The sequence below is a fragment of the Megalopta genalis genome, chromosome 7 (genome assembly GCF_051020955.1).
Source record: "Megalopta genalis isolate 19385.01 chromosome 7, iyMegGena1_principal, whole genome shotgun sequence".
In the NCBI taxonomy this organism is placed as follows: domain Eukaryota; kingdom Metazoa; phylum Arthropoda; class Insecta; order Hymenoptera; family Halictidae; genus Megalopta; species Megalopta genalis.
Window position 1 is genome coordinate 21,136,463 of NC_135019.1, and position 16,780 is coordinate 21,153,242.

At 45.5% G+C, this 16,780-nt stretch overlaps 1 protein-coding gene across 1 annotated transcript; it reads right to left on the minus strand.

Annotated features, from left to right (window-relative positions):
* Positions 1 to 14,682: 14,682 nt before the first annotated feature.
* LOC143259836 (uncharacterized) lies at positions 14,683 to 16,773 on the minus strand. The gene is made up of 5 exons (XM_076523562.1): positions 16,113 to 16,773; positions 15,560 to 15,758; positions 15,401 to 15,478; positions 15,214 to 15,308; positions 14,683 to 14,701 (listed from the first exon to the last, which is right to left on the minus strand). The coding sequence occupies exons 2-5, from the start codon at positions 15,752 to 15,754 to the stop codon at positions 14,683 to 14,685; spliced, it is 387 nt and encodes a 128-aa protein (XP_076379677.1). The 5' UTR covers positions 15,755 to 15,758; positions 16,113 to 16,773.
* Positions 16,774 to 16,780: the final 7 nt, after the last annotated feature.

Consider the following 16,780-nt stretch of genomic DNA (forward strand, 5'->3'; position numbering starts at 1 on the left):
GAAACTCTCCTCTATCTTTTAACACCAATTAGAACTTTCTAACGTTTGTACTTTTCATGCAATACCTCATTTTTGTCGAAAATTTTGGGTTCTTACAAAAGTTCGTTTATTTAAAAAACTGAGGGTGATGGAGCAATTCGGTTTTCGGATTCTTGTTCAGGGAGTGAAGCTCTACAAGAATTTCATAGTGGCTATAGAAACCCAAAAATCGTGTCGGACAGTGTAATCGCTTTATAATCGCCGCTCTCGAGACGAATAATTACGCCGGCTCCGGCCGACTCCCCCGTAATTAACCGGTCCGTGTCTGTTTTCGTGACCGAAACAACGCCGTCCTTCGATTCCGTGTACAACGGTGTCGGACGCCTCTCCCCGCCGGTCCCTTGGTGCAGGAAACACCCTGACCGAGCGAACGAAACGGCGCGGCCGCCATCTTGTTCGACGGACGCTCCGCTTCGAGATCTAAATATCTCATAACTTCGAGACGAATGCGCGTATTCCGTCGGAACTTCGTACACAGCTGCCACTCGATGGCAAAATACAATCGACGTTCGGATTGTCTCGCGAAGCTACGAAGTTCCGTGAAATCGCTGCTGCGTAATTCATTAACCTTTTGCACTCGAGTGGCGAATCCGAGACTAAAAATCGAACTAAAAATCGCGTTATACCATTCTTCAAGGTTATTTTAACGGTACTGGATTTGTTTATATTAAAAAGTAAATCGTTGAAATTGCAGCTATTGTACATGCCAGTAGGCTAAATTTCATATATGCAAAATTGCCTCGAATAATAATAAAATAAAAGTACCGTAGATCAGAAAGCGTCTTTTCGATTTCGAATTAAAATAGCTTCGACTACAAAGGGTTAATAGCCGACTAATGGAAATCTAATGAAACATCTGTCATATTAAAGTTTATGCTTTATCAGAAGCTACCAGAACACGTGAACATAAATAAAAAATATAATAGAATATAAATAAATAGAATATAAATTTGCAGAATTGTTCGACCGAAGTCTGCGAGTGCAAATAATTTCTGAAAAAGCAGGTTCTCGTTCGAGGTAACCGGATGGGCAATTTTTACGCCGCGGCGGTAAGACGCGACGTAATTAAACGTTCCATTAAACGTCACCGTGGAAATAATTAAACGTCACGGCGCGGCGCGAAGCGAAGCGGCAGCGAGTAGATCGGGGTTGCGCGAGGATCGCCGATAAATTAAGCGGTTCGATTAATCGCCGCGAGTTACCGCGGGGTTCCGGTAGAATCGGCCGCGGGCCGATAATTAAGCGCGTTAATTGGAACGTTGACCGAGGGCTGGTAATTAAACCCAGCGGGGGGTTGTGTCAAATCGACGCGGCCCTCGATCGGCAATTAATAGATCTCATTGTTTACCGGCCTCCGCCGGTCCTCCGCCGGTCCTCCGCCGGTCCTCCGCCGGTCCTCCGCCGGTTCTCCGTCGGTTCTCCGCCGGATTCCCCGATCGGAGACTCCGAAGCGACCGCCCCGTTTCGAAAACGGCTCATTAATATTTCTGGGCGTGGCGTACGTAATCGATTATTACCCGTTGATCTGGCAATTAGCGCCGTGCCCGGTCCCCGTCGGACCACCCCCCCTCCCTGGTATCTGCTGGTAATCTCGGTGGTACTGTTCCGTTGGAAGGGCGCTGAAAAGTAACGGGTCCGCGGGAAGAATGTTGAAATCCCGATGCTCGAACACGGTGTTCGACGGCCTCGCTTAATTGGGAGGAGGGAACCAACCCGGTGTCTACAATTCCCGTTCTGCGTGCGCATATCGGCACCGTAATTACCCGTTGCCCCGAAATTTTCGGAACGATCGAATCGGAGACCGCGAACACGTTTCCCGCCGTTTCTGCAACGGCCTGCAAAGAAACTTCGATGTGTTACAATGTTCTTGGGCGAATCGTACGTTTCGATACCGATATGAAGTATCTGTCATTTTAGAGTTTGTGCCCTAACAGAAGGTGCTACGACACGTGAATATGTTTTTGGGATCTGTCACGACGATCGGAGAAAGAAGTTGAGAGGGTAGGATTGAGAAAAATAGAAATTTCAAGGCAGAACAACCCCCTTAAAATTCGAGCAAGAGATTCGAATTTTCTTTTTTCTTTTTGTTGCATCGACCACTAGTCTAAACTAGAATTGTTCACTACAAGAACAATGCCAAGACTGGGTTCGTTTCAGCGCGCCTAAAAATGTCTCCTAAAAATATTGGTACAGCATCGAGAATCGTAAAAAAGAATAAATAAAAAGCCGATCATTTCGGTTTGATAGTTCTGTTGTCGAAGGCAACGAAGATCGCAGTTCTCGCAACAGACTTTCTCACCGATTGTCCAATGAACCATCCAACAATTTCACAAAAATTCGAATCATTTGCACCAGTTCGTGATTCTCATCGTTTTCAAAGAGTGTCCCTCGCGATTTCCGATGAGCGGAAAATCGCGCGATTTGCCTACGATATTTGAAGAGAGCGTTCCACCGAAGGACGAGCAACTCCTCCTCCAATTAGGACACGCGGCGCGATGCGTCAGGCCGTCCCTGTCCCTCCGATAAGGACACCTCGCCGCGAACAGGATCCGCAGCGGCGAAGGGAGAGAGGACAAGTGAGCCGAAGGGAGGAGGTAAACGTGCTCGTTGGCGAGGCACGTGAGAAGGGATTCGAGGAGGCGAGGGAGTGAGAGAGAAAGAGATAGAGAGGAAGGGAGGGGGGAGATGGTCGGGCCGCAGGGTGAGGGTCGTCGAGGGCCGCGAGTTCAGAACTGCTAATTATGTAAATTGCCGGTGTTGCAAATTACCCTCACAGTTTGCGTTCATTCTGCACACAATCCACACGGGTCCCTGCACACCTCGCAACGGAATCCATCCACTCGGATACTGTTACTTCCTTCGAGAAAGAGACGGGCGAGACGGAGAGAGAGAGAGAGAGCGAGAGCGAGAGAACTAGAGAGACAGTGAGAGAGCTAGAGAGAGAGCGAGAGAGCCAGAGAGAGAGAGAGAGAAAGGGATGCCCGAAGGGACCCAGAGGGACCCAGAGGATCCTCGGGCCCCTCTGGACGGAACGAGATCCTCCCGGTTCCCCTGCCGACACCGGTCGTTCGTCATAACCGGTACTCAACGACGAGCGTGTACCCCGGGTACAGTGTTTTGCCGCATGAAAACCTCGCCTCTGATGGATATTTTCATTGCCGACCGGGCTCCGATGACACTCGCCCCGCGGTGCAGCCTGGACCCCGTCTTAGACACCGATTCCAAGGTATTTCAGGCCAATTTCACCGTCTCTCACGATTTTTCCACGTGCTGAATATATTTCGTTCGGAGAACTATGACTCCTGTACGCTGGCTAGATAGAGAAGAGTACTTAATTTAACCCTTATGGCAATCGGGTGCTCGTTTACTATGATGACTTTAACAGTTTTCGGTGCTCTAAAAATATCAACTGCATCGATTTGTCGATCCGAAGAAAACATTTACGCGGAGACTCTTACATGCAGAAGCTTTAAAATTATTCCTCGGTATTTGTTCTTTATTTTTTGTTGCTAACGTAATTGTCAAAGTGCAGTGTACAGTGTCGAATCTTCGCCAAATGGTACAAATAGTACAACTCGATTGATTAATAATTTGAGATTAAGTCTATCGATTGACAATTCATTTTCCCCCGCGCACGTCGATATTTTGCCGTCGACAAGAAACGAAGGGTTTCGCGGTAAATTTTCCATCGCGTTAAAGAACGCAGAGTTCTAAAAATTCCTCGCGCGATTCTCTCGATATTATAAAATAACTTAAAAATGAAAAAAATCATCCGATCTCAACGTCTTCTTCCCGGCGCGAAACCAAGGATGTTGAGGACTCATCAGATGGATGACGGAGATCCTCTGAATATTGCACTTGGTGCCGACTACCTCGAAGGACCACCCACTGTAGTGGGACTATTTGTAACGCGCAACCTAACCGTTACGCGTATCTCTCTATGTTTTCTGTTCTGTTCTGTCTTGTCTGAGAATGTTCTGTCTCTCTGCTGAGAATGTTCTGTCTATCTGCTGAGACTGTTCTGTGTGTACTTCTGAGAATGTTCTGTCTGTCTTCTGGTGTTGTCTGTGCTTTCTGTCTATCTGAAGTTGTCTGTCTATCGCTCTAAGACTGTTCTGCCTGTACTGTTGAGAATGTTCTGGTCTTCTGTACTCTAAGAATGCTCTGTCTATCTGCTGAGAATGTTCTGCCTGTACTGTTGAGAATGTTCTGTGCGTCTAAGAGTGTTCTGTCTATCGCTCTAAGACTGTTCTGTCTGTACTCTGAGAATGTTCTGTCTGTCTTCTGAGAATGTTCTGTGTGTCTTCTGAGAATGTTCTGTGCTGAAGTTGTCTGTCTATCGCTCTAAGACTGTTCTGTCTGTCTGTACTCTCTGTATGTTCTGTACTCTAGAGGCCCGGAGTCATGTCTCATATCACCTCGGTCCTCCCTACTTCTCTTAACCTAGGGTGGGCGGCAAGGAATTACGGTCCAATCACTGCAATCCCAAATCCAGCGAGACTGCCCCAAAACGGTGGGCCGGGAGTTAGGAGGGAGAGTGACAAAATAGCTCCTGCGAGACATCCCGCGCTGATGGGCCTACGTGCCCGAACAATGCCAGACCCAACCGTCATTGACTGGACCGTAATCAAGGACCAGGAGACGTTATGACGGTGCCACATGTGCCCGGGAACGGCCCGGGACAGACCCATACCGTCCGGGTACCCAAGCACATGGCCCCTGCCATAAATCCTGGCCACTTGGCCCTAACATACCGCCCACCTTGAACATGCATCGCATGTTCAACTATGTCTATATTTGATAACCCATATAAGTGTAAGCTTATGATATGATTACAATCTACGTATTCTGTGCGAATATTACAATATTTACAATGATCGAGATTTACACTATACATAGTTGCGCTACACCTCGTGTGACATTTCTAAGTGATCTAACGGTATTATACACAATTTTGTCACGGGTCGTTTAATTGTTCCGGTTGACGTTCTGACTGTTGCGACACGAATCACTCCATCTGTACCAGGGTGTACCTGAACGATTCTTCCCATGCTCCACTGTAACGGGGGTAGATTGTCCTCCTTGATGATGACCAAGGAATCCACGGCTAATGGGATCTGAGGATAATGGTGAAAGTGGACGTGAATTTAAACAGGATTCTATTTGCGTCAGTAACGTATATAGCTCTTCGAACGTGAGCCTCTGATCTCCTATAACGCGTGTGAGGTGGTATTTAGTAGGCGGATTGCTCGTGTGTACCTTCTACAATGCGCGACATATGCCCTAACGTCTCATATTCTGACATGAATTCTGTATACTGCTGTCTTTTGGTCGTAGTCTATGGGTGCGTTGGATAGTCTTCCGCCCACCCTGAGTAGTCCGCCATTGTCCAGAAATACATTTAGGGACCGTAGCGCACTGGAATTTGGAAGTGCTTGTTGCGTTTGTACTAATCTGATCTCTGTCGAAAATGCCTCCTTTTGCGCAAGTAATTCCAAACGTGTTCTCGCTGCATTGATTTCTATTGTTTTGGGTTAGTTCCTCTATGTCCCAAAACCTCTCTAATTGAGATTGCAGGTCATTGAGTGTGGCTAAACAACACATATTGGTTTGTGGTAATTTCTTATCTGCCCAGGTAGGAGTGCCTCCCAAAACCCAACCGAGTTGGGTCTTTTGCAAGAGCAGGTTGGAAGTTGATTTGTGTTGACCGACACATAGCAATGTCCAAAATAGACCTGCTCCAATGATCATATCTATTGGCCGTTGTAAATGGAATTCTGGATCGGCTAGCTCTATGTGACTTGGAATTTCTATTTTTTCTCTATGTATCTGAAAATTGGGCATGTCTGACGTGATGGTTTCTATTGATAGGCATTGTACCGTGTGTTGAGATTTATTATATCGCGAATGAATTGTTAATGTTGCTCTACCTTCTATGGAATTTACTACCCTTCCTAAACCTGTCACTGTTGAACTTATTGCAGTCGGTTTGATGCCGAGTCGTTGGCAAAATTCCGTGGTTATAAAGTTTGCTTGAGATCCCGAATCTAATAATACCCTGCATTTATGTGACTGACCACCCTTGTCCTTGACATAAACTATTGCTGTCGATAATACGGCATGCCCTATTGTATTTGCTACGTTAGCTGTGAGTACTGGGGGTTCTCGCGAATCTGATTCTCCTGTATCCGCGTAGCCTTCTTCTGCGCGTTTGAATTCGGGATTATGTAATAAGGAATGATGCTTCCCTCCACACTGTTTGCAATGACTCCGTGTACACGCCCGTACTCGATGTCCCGATGACAAACAATTGAAGCACAGCCGGGCTTCTTGCACTATCTTTGTTTTTGTATTTAAATCGCTGTTCTTAAATTTCTCACAGTTATATATCGCGTGATTGGCCTTGCATGCGGGGCACCCGGCTGAGTTAACTACATGCGAAGCTATGTAGTTGTAACGAGGGGTATTGTTTGTTCCTCGAGGTCGCTGGTCGACCCTGGGTGCAGCTATCTGAACACTGACCGCGATATTTGCTAAATATTTGGAACGTTCTTCTATAAACGCAGAGAATTGACCAAATGTAGGCATTTCCGATTGAGATATTATTCTCTTTTCCCATTCTCTCATGGACACTTGACCTAACTTTCTGGACAATAATGGAACTAACATGGTATCCCAAGTTTCAACCGATTCACCCAAAGACATTAACGCTATTCTATGATTTGTAGCTTCGTCCAGAAATTCCCGCAATGTGATGTCTGATTCCCTTTGAATGGATTTTAAATCAAGTAATGAATTTACATGATGCCGCTTGAGACTTGTGGAGTCTTCATATCGCGACTTGAGTAATTCCCACGCATGTCTGTAATTTGTTCCGGACACGCCTAACGCTTGAATCACACGAGCCGCTACCCCCTTGAGTGAGGTATTTAAATAATGGAACCGTTGTATGTCTGTTAATGAATTATTCTCGTGAATCACTGATGTAAATGTGTCTTTAAATTTCACCCAATCACTGTAATTGCCATCAAAGGAAGGCAGTTGCAGTGTCGGTAATCTAATGTTTATTGCGGTATCTGCAGTCTGCGCGGATATCGGGCTGTTCGTGGTTATCCTACTCTGCTCCGGAGTGGCACGGGCAATGACTATTTCAACTTGATCTATCAGATCAAAATACGCCGTCTCGAATTCTTCGCGCTCGATCGCGTGCGCTGCTTCGGCGTCCGTTCCAGCTACGAGTATTTCGATTCTCGTTTGAACTCTATTAAAATTGTCAAGGAGACATACATTTGCATCTAACCGTTTCTTAAGAGAGCCCACCGAAGTCGTGGTCGCGAATTTGCAAATAAATGTCTTAAACCGCGTGAGTGCAGCCTTGACCGTTCCGCGCTCGATCATCAACGGTTTGAGATCTTCCGCCATAGTGATTTACTGACGCAAATGGGACTATAAAGGTACTTATCACTTGGGCTGGGATACTTGGTACTGCTGTCGATGCCTGTTGGCTGCACTGGGATGCTGCGTTGTTCTGCAATGATGTTGAGCTGCTGCGTGATTGTCCTGCTGTGGTGCTGGACTTCTGTGGTGTTGCACTGCTCTGAAGCTATATGCACTGCCTGCTCTGGATGCTGTAGCCTCCGGAAGAAACTTCTCGTCACTGAGCTCCTGAGATTCCTGATTGAAGCCAGGTGTTGGTGCTCTCGTGATACACTGTACTGCGTGGCTGTAGCCTCTGATGATCTGTCACTTCGTCTATGCGTTCTTAGATCCGGCTCGAAGGACCAAATGCTGCGTGGCTGTAGCCTCCGATGATCTGTCACTTCGTCTGTGCGTTCTTAGATCCGGCTCGAAGGACCAAATGCTGCGTGGCTGTAGCCTCCGATGATCTGTCACTTCGTCTGTGCGTTCTTATATCCGGCTCGAAGGACCAAATGCTGCGTGGCTGTAGCCTCCGATGATCTGTCACTTCGTCTGTGCGTTCTTATATCCGGCTCGAAGGACCAAATGTTGAGGACTCATCAGATGGATGACGGAGATCCTCTGAATATTGCACTTGGTGCCGACTACCTCGAAGGACCACCCACTGTAGTGGGACTATTTGTAACGCGCAACCTAACCGTTACGCGTATCTCTCTATGTGTTCTGTTCTGTTCTGTTTGAAAGTCTGTCTTGTAAGAATGTTCTGTTCTTCTGTACTCTAAGAATGTTCTGTGTGTCTCTGAGAATGTTCTGTGCTGAAGTTGTCTGTCTATCGCTCTAAGACTGTTCTGTCTGTCTGTACTCTCTGTATGTTCTGTACTCTAGAGGCCCGGAGTCATGTCTCATATCACCTCGGTCCTCCCTACTTCTCTTAACCTAGGGTGGGCGGCAAGGAATTACGGTCCAATCACTGCAATCCCAAATCCAGCGAGACTGCCCCAAAACGGTGGGCCGGGAGTTAGGAGGGAGAGTGACAAAATAGCTCCTGCGAGACATCCCGCGCTGATGGGCCTACGTGCCCGAACAATGCCAGACCCAACCGTCATTGACTGGACCGTAATCAAGGACCAGGAGACGTTATGACGGTGCCACATGTGCCCGGGAACGGCCCGGGACAGACCCATACCGTCCGGGTACCCAAGCACATGGCCCCTGCCATAAATCCTGGCCACTTGGCCCTAACAAAGGAAGTTCCAAGGTATGTCCATCGCCTGTCACGTTGAAGGCTATTAAAACGTCAACGGAAGAAGGCATTTTTCATCTCCGCTATCAGAACAGAGCTAGTCACGTGCTCGACGCGACGCGGGGTGGCGCGGCGTGGCGCGGCACCCACCGGAGGTCGCATTAAACGATATCGATACGCTCGCAGGTGTACACGCGATTCCTCTCGCTGGCCGGCGGCGCCAAACTGTTTCTACGACTGCTCGCCGCTCCGAGGAATTCCTCGCTGCTACCACCGGGGGTAATGATACGGTATTCCACTCAATCATATCGACTCGACGATGAGTTCTTTAATAGGGCCGCGCAGGCACGGCGGCGGCGGCCAACCGGTTTCTACGATTCCCTCCCGGTTCCGACGATCCACCAAAATAGAGCTAATGATATAGCATTTCGAGCGGCCGTATTAATTCCGCGACGAAGCTGAATTTCATTAGGGCTCGATCCGCGTTCCCTGAACCTGGCGCCCGGCCATCGCTCGTTCCACGGACGGCCGTACTGCTTGTAATAACACGGATCGCCGTAACGATCCTTCTTAGCCCCGCGTGCTTTCCGCTCGATTGAACGATTTTTCTCGTAACCTTGGATTCGATGGGCGTAGATGCCGGGTTTTGCTTCTGGATAATGATTTCCAATGGTCCGAGCCGCGGCAGCGCGCCGCTTCGCCTTCGCGAGAGACCTCGAAAAGACCGACGGTCGCGCGAACGCCGACGTTCGGGCGAGCCATTTAAGCGGCCGTTCGTCGAATTTTTTCACGCCAGATACACGGAATCCGTGGATACGACGGGACGCTAATTCGTTCAATCACGGTTATTCGGTTCGCGGGGATACGTTTACGAGCTATTTATTCAATATACAGCCGTTTTCGTCTAATTAAGTGCCGTGAAGTATCTCGGAATGGGCTGAAGCTACGAGAAAAATGTTTATGCGAGGAGCTGTTCGGCGCGTAACGGTATCTTACGTGGCACGTATTAAAAATTCTTTCGTTCGTATAATGACGGAGGATATTTCAAGATCGCGCGCGATTTGATCTTTTTTTTCGATCGGGCCGTGCGTTTTTTTGCGACTGTAACCGGTTAAACGAAACACAGCGTCGCTGTTGAAATATTGGATCGAAGGGATGGTTTTATTTTATAAAATTGATCATTTTATTACTGATATTTACTCGTATACTTGTCAAATAAAATACTTGTCGAAGTTAAAAATTCAAATTGCTGCTGTAGACTGGCACAGTAATGTCTCCCTAATTGACGCTCGGATTGTCCGGAAAAATGGACAATTTAGGGAGAGAAGATACGATTATTCGAGCCTTGCGGTTCCTCTTCGCAAATTGTTCACTTTTGCGGACAATCTTTAGCGTCAATTAGAGAGACATTACTGTATTCGGCAAAGCAAGGGACGAAGCATGTCGATCATACAAATATCGTTATTCTTTTTCTAATCTTATTTTCATAGCAATGCAAACACCTTCGTGCACATACTTGATCTCAAAATAACCTAAACATCTTGAAATTTGCGAATCTGATGATATCGTTTTCACTGAAATCGCAATTTAAATAGCCAGTGCTCGCCACTTTTTACCCACGACGAGTATACTCGTCGCGACGCAAAGTACACCACGGCTCCTCCACGACGAGTATACTCGTCGTGACACGATGAACCGGTTAAAATGTTCGACTCGAGAGCACCGGCAACAATTTCGCGCGACGCATTACGTTTCACGCAGAAGTTGATCGTTCGGCGAGGAAGGGGAGAGGGATGGAGAGGGGACGGACGTCTTAATTGTCCTCGGCGGCCGAGGGTCGTCGAGGTGTTCTGAGGCACCGCGGAAGCTGACAGTCGGTTGTCATTGTCATTCAAATAGAGCCGGTAGCCTGCCGGTCGTATTTAGCGACACGAAACGGTGTTTTCTCGGGGCCGTACGTAAATTAGGGTGGATAAGTGGCGCGTACGCCGTCCATGGCGGTCGGATGAAGAAGTTCGCGGCACGAAGGCGCGCGGTTCTCGGTTCTCCGGCTCGTTCAGGAAACGCTTGATGCGCGGGTAATTGACGATTCCGCGTCCCGACGCGCCGCGTTCCTGCATGCTGACGCACCCGTGTGCTCTCGAAACCGATGTTTTATAGCTACGAGATTTTATTGGACCCTTCCGAACACACCTCGGCGATAAAAGTGGTCTTTATTTTTTTTAAACTCGCGGGAATACCTTTTTTTATTCGAGGAACAACAGCCACGGAACTTCCCACAATACGAAAGCGATTTATTCGACGAAATAGAAATTGAAAATTGTGAACGCGCGTCGCATTGAACGCTCTTTCGACCCTCTTGCTCGCTGCTGGTCCTCGTGAAAATGATACTCATGAGTTGCAAAAACTCGTTTTCTTTGGTTAAATTATTTCGTGATTCGCGTAAGGTTGTCGGAGGACGGCCGCCGATAAAAAGAATATATTTGGTTGCGATTCGATTTTCTGTGCACCGTCAAACAAATTTCTATTTTGCATAGAAAACTGCAGTTTATTAACGTTGAATCTACGACGGTCGAATTACCGGTCCCACATTATGCAATTATAAGTATTATAAAGACCCTTAAAATGAAATGATTGAATAAATCGCATCATTGTGGCAATTACCACAAAGAAGACTGTACAAAATCTAAGCGAATTGGATCTTCTCATTTTTACAAGACAATGCGAGCCAGTCAATTTCATACCTCGGTAGGTTTGGCGTTGGTCGAACAGCTGTCTGAAACGAGTAATACCATCGGATTGCGAAATTTTGAAATTCTTCTAGAAGAATTTCAGAGATTTTCAGAAGATGTTCCTTCGAAGCGTTTAAGCGGACGAGTCGCGTTCTGGTTGCAGAAAGTCGCTTTCCGCGGTGCTTCTGCGAGCAGAGCCGGTGATAATCGGGACAGAATCTCGGCGGATCACGGCCCTGAAACTATTACGTGCCGTTTTCACGTGCCGCGAACGCTTATTCGACGCTCCCGTCTCCGGGCCGTAATTAGATGGACCGGGACCTGGAAACCGGCTCGCCGATGCCTGCTAATGTCTCCTAAACGTCGCCTGCTAGCGAACGATCACGGAAACCTCGGCGAAATCGATTTTCCTCGCGCCCTATACGCGCCCCTTTTGTTTAGAATAATAGTAATCGACACGCCAGGCCAGGCCACGCCACGCCACGCCACGTCGAAGTGCGCCTCCTCTATGACCTACCTCGGCGAATCGTTCGCGTTATGTTCGCCTCGAATGTGTTCTGTACGCCGTAACGATGCATTATAAAGCAGCCATTCAATATTTACGAACGTCGAAGAACACAGAGATTAGTTTCGACGACGTGGAAACATGAAACGATCTGTCGCGATTTCTTGCGAACCGTTCGAAGAACGTCGAACAAGTTCGAAACCTGATCGATAGATCGCAGACATTTATTTATGCGAACATACATGAATGTTCAAAGTGCAGTGTTAACTTTAGCGTGGATATTATGAATAGTCTCGACGTGTGAGGGAGGTGCGAGCAAATTGAAATCCGACAGATATGCTAACCTGTGAAAATGTGTTACTTTTTCCAGCTAGGATTCCGGCGGGCCCACCGCGACGCGTTGTCCCCGAAGCAGGGGACACGCGTGGAACATTTGTCAGACACTTTAGCACCTGTCGGCCCATTGTTTTCCCATCGATTCTGGCTCGGAAAGCACGGCTTTAAGGGGCCGGGATTTCGCACACTATGACGACCCACACATAGAAGAAAAGCCATATACGTATATTAGTTTTAGAGGTTTCTATCAAGTAAATCTGACGCTTTAATATCGAAATGTGCAGTTCGTAAGTGGAAAATTTAGATTCCCAAAAGACTAAACTGGGGTTCTTCGGATGTAGAAATATCCGTTTTGCAGTTATTGTGGAGATATTTGCAATATTCGGCCAGAGTGGTGACAATTCACGAAAAAGACGACACAAGATGGCCGCCGCTAACAGTTTTTCGTAAATATCGAGAGATATAGAGCTCGAATCGAAAATTCGCATCCGAAGACCCCGAGATAAGGCATGTACAAAGGCAGTGGAGTGTATTTTCAGTAGATTACTTAGTTAATTAAGACACACGATTACTTGATGTGAATTGTGTATCGGAAACACCATCTCGAGCTTCCGACATTCTTCACTACTAGCGTCACAGTTCTCTTCCAAGCAAAAGATGCACCACAGCGAGCTTGCCGGTAACTATAGTTACTTACAGTCGATAATACAGATCGACAAATTACATAGTTTTACACTTCCATCCAAAATATTTTGAATCAAAAGACGACTAAACATGGTTGCCACATTTCATTCCTCGCCGCAATGTTGCCATGTCGTCAAAACCGTTTCACAAACTGAGTTTCATGAAACTGATTCCTGCTTCATGAGCCCGTTCTGCCGCGCGCTACGTTACTAGACCAGGGGAAAGTAGCGTGCGGGGAAGTCGTGAGCGGCGCGGCAGTTGCAGCAAGAACGCTCGTCGAATACTGTAAATATCTCAACAATAATAAAGAAATGGACATTTCTACAACCGAAGCCCCCCAGCTTAGACTTTTCTGAATCGAAATATCCCACTCCCGAACTGCTCACTCGAATATTGGCACGTCCATCTTACTTGATACGAACAGTTGTCACGAAGATATTCTGCCGCGCGCTAGGTTACTTGACCAGGGGAAGGTGGCGTGCGGGGAAGTCGTGAGCGGCGCGGCAGTTGCAGCAAGAACGCTCGTCGAATACTGTAAATATCTCAACAATAATAAAAAAATGGACATTTCTACAACCGAAGTCCCCCAGCTTAGACTTTTCTGAATCGAAATATCCCACTCCCGAACTGCTCACTCGAATATTGGCACGTCCATCTTACTTGATACGAACAGTTGTCACGAAGATATTCTGCCGCGCGCTGGGCGATAGTACTGGGATCACTAATGGTCAGAGCACGATGTGTTCTAACGACACCGGCGATGGTATATGGCGGTATCTTTGATATACAGGTTACGTCACCGTCGGTGCGAGCTGACGGAACCGGCGGAAACGTAATCTGATATTTTGGAATCTCAATCCTAAGTAAACTATAGATTAATTTTTGTCCGAGGGTAAAGTTGTTTTCCTTTGCATAAATTATTATTTGGTATTATTTTATTTACCAATTCAACATCGCTAATCATACCATATCATACAATTTACCTTTTCCAATATGTTCATTCCATTCACTATGTTGAATTGTAGCTTCCTCAGTATCATCAACATTTCTTTCTTCTTCCAAGACCAATTCTCGTAAACGATCTGACGATGCAATTTTATTTATGTTTCTCCTTCTGGGCAATCCGATCTCTTCCTCATCGCTGCTATCCGAATTTGTGTGAATATCGTAACAGTTCTTTTTTTCACTGCCATATGACTCACTAAGAACTAACTCTCTCATTTGTCTTTTCATTATTGAAACAAAATAAAGCCAGAGATTTTAAGTTGTATCACTCGGCACTCGGCAAAGATTCCAACTGTTCATGCAGGTGTCACGGGACCGTATCAGGTCTTGAAGAAATTACGTATGCTTCTTTATACTCTTCATACTACTCTTTATAGTATGAAGAAGGTTATAAATTCAAATAATCGCGAAATTTAGAATTATTACATCAACAGTTCACAAAAGATCTTGTCTGAACGAAAGTAATTAAGTATTTCCGTAGAAAATACCAAAGTAACGCTTAGAACACGGAGCGAATAATGAAGATTTTTAATGACATGAACAAGGTGTGGCTTAGTTAGAATCGAACTGGTCAATGACTGCTTTATTCGGAGGTCCGCGCGTTTTTATACATGTAAGTGTTTATAAGAGCATATCCGGTGCGATTAGATTAGGCGTCGGAGACGTCGGAATGTCACCTTGCTTCACACAGGAACAGAAACATCAAAAGCGTACGCTTCCTACAGCGGCACAGGTGGCCTGAAGAACGAATGTGTCTCTCAGTAGCAGTACCAGACGAATCAGAATTTTATATATTTTATATTTTATAACATCTATTAGAATTATGACTTGGATTATTTCTTAAATGAATATGATATTAAATCTTTTCCTTAAAAGTTTTATTATTACTTTTATATGAAAGAAGGTATATGTACGAAATATCCCACGTGTGTACTTTTCATGCAATACCTCATTTGTATCGAAAATTTTGGGTTTTTACAAAAGTTCATTTCTTTAAAAAACTGAGGGTGATGGAACAATTCGGTTTTCGGATTCTTGTACAGGGAGTGAAGCTCTACAAGAATTTCATAGTGACCATAGGAACCCAGAAAAAAAATTTGATTTTGTCGGACAGTGTTATAGGAAATCAGGAAAAAGTGATGGCGATGGAGTAATTCGTAAATAAGATAAACAGCAGATATGGTGAAAACGATCCTTTTAATAAAAATTTAATATATATTTTGAGGTCCCCCCTCCTCGTCCTCCTCCGCCCTCCTCGTCCTCCTCTTCCTCCACTAGCTTTTCTTTTTTCCCCCCTCTTCGGGAGGCCATATATATTTAGCTTTAAAAGCTTCTTCAGCTCTCTCTGCAACATATAAGTATATATTATTATTATTATTTGTCATTATACATAATATTATATTATATTATATGTAAAAGTATGTTTCATTTACTTACATTTGCTGCCACCAGGTTTGGCAGGTTAGGCCTCGCCAGCCCTCTGGCCAGCTGCCCGAGAATATTCCTCCATTGTGACTGTAACATAACAGCAGAATTAGAAGTATATATATTATAAATATACATTCTGTTTCTTACACATATATTGCATATACTTACAGCCCTCCCTGACTCATACGCTGCAGCGATTTCTCGCTGCCGCGCCAGTATTGAGTCCAGGGACTCTGCGGCGGAGGTGTCCGCCGATGCTGCGGCGGTGTTCGCCGCTGCTGCAGGCGCCGCGGCTGCTGCGGCGAGTGTGTCCTCCTCCTCCAATTGGAGTCCCTCCATTCTTTCTTCTACTTCTCTTTCCATATTTCTGCAAAAAAAATAATATTATTAAAATAAATTGCTACACAATTACTAGAACAAATTTCCACAATACTAAATTTTATCGCGTTATAAATTCGAAATAAAATCAATTGAATCGTTTGCATACCAGATGGTTCTAAAAAAACATGATCGAAAAACGCCAAAGAGCGCGATCGCACTCCTTCGATTACATAACTAATATTTTAACTTATATTCAACGAAAAATATACTACATGTATATGCCCTGGCTTTTCTCAACCCAAAATCTGAAGAGCGCGAAAGTGGCTCGTGGTACACAAACGTTTCAAAACTTTGAAATTCTAATGCCACATACATAGTTTATATATTAGTATGTACTTACTATGTATGTACTTATTTCTTCGTGGTTCCTTACTCCTCCAAGAGTTCAACGTTGAATGAAACTGCGACCCTTCGCAGTTCGAAGTTAGGCCCAGTGTCGGTCTCGGAGCCGTGTTTGTGGTGGGGGGATTTTCAAAATGGGACTACATGATGCGCCAATGGTTCAAATAGTATCATTGGTTGTCTGCCAATGGTTCAAATAGTATCATTGGTTGTCTGCCAATGGTTCAAATAGTATCATTGGTTGTCTGCCAATGGTTCAAATAGTATCATTGGTTGTCTGCCAATGGCAATGTCCAATGGTAGCATCGCAAGCATACCCTGGTCCAAATCATGATCCCACACAACGGTTGCTTTCCCTATTTCGAATTTCCCGCTACCGCTGTTTGCAGTTCGAAAATGATTTGTTTACACTTTCGTAGACGATAAAGCTACATGTATTAGTAGTATCGTAACGTGACTCCCATTCAACTGTTCTCTGCGTTTTAACGTCGCGTTCAGTCGTGATTTGTTCTCCAAGTGATACGGTCTAGGAGTGCAAAGCGCGCGATTTTTATTTCTTATAGTTTTAGATTTTTTCTATTTCATTCTATTTCATTCTACTTCATTCTATTTTATTTTATTCAATTCTACTCTTTTTGACTCTACTTTTATATTCTACTCTATTCG

Coding starts and splice junctions, on each gene's coding strand:
- LOC143259836 (XM_076523562.1), bottom strand. CDS start 15,754: ATGGAAAGAGAAGTAGAAGAAAGAATGGAGGGACTCCAATTGGAGGAG. Junction 15,479..15,559: donor CGTATGAGTCAGGGAGGGCT/GTAAGTATATGC, acceptor GTTATGTTACAG/TCACAATGGAGGAATATTCT. Junction 15,309..15,400: donor CAAACCTGGTGGCAGCAAAT/GTAAGTAAATGA, acceptor TATATGTTGCAG/AGAGAGCTGAAGAAGCTTTT.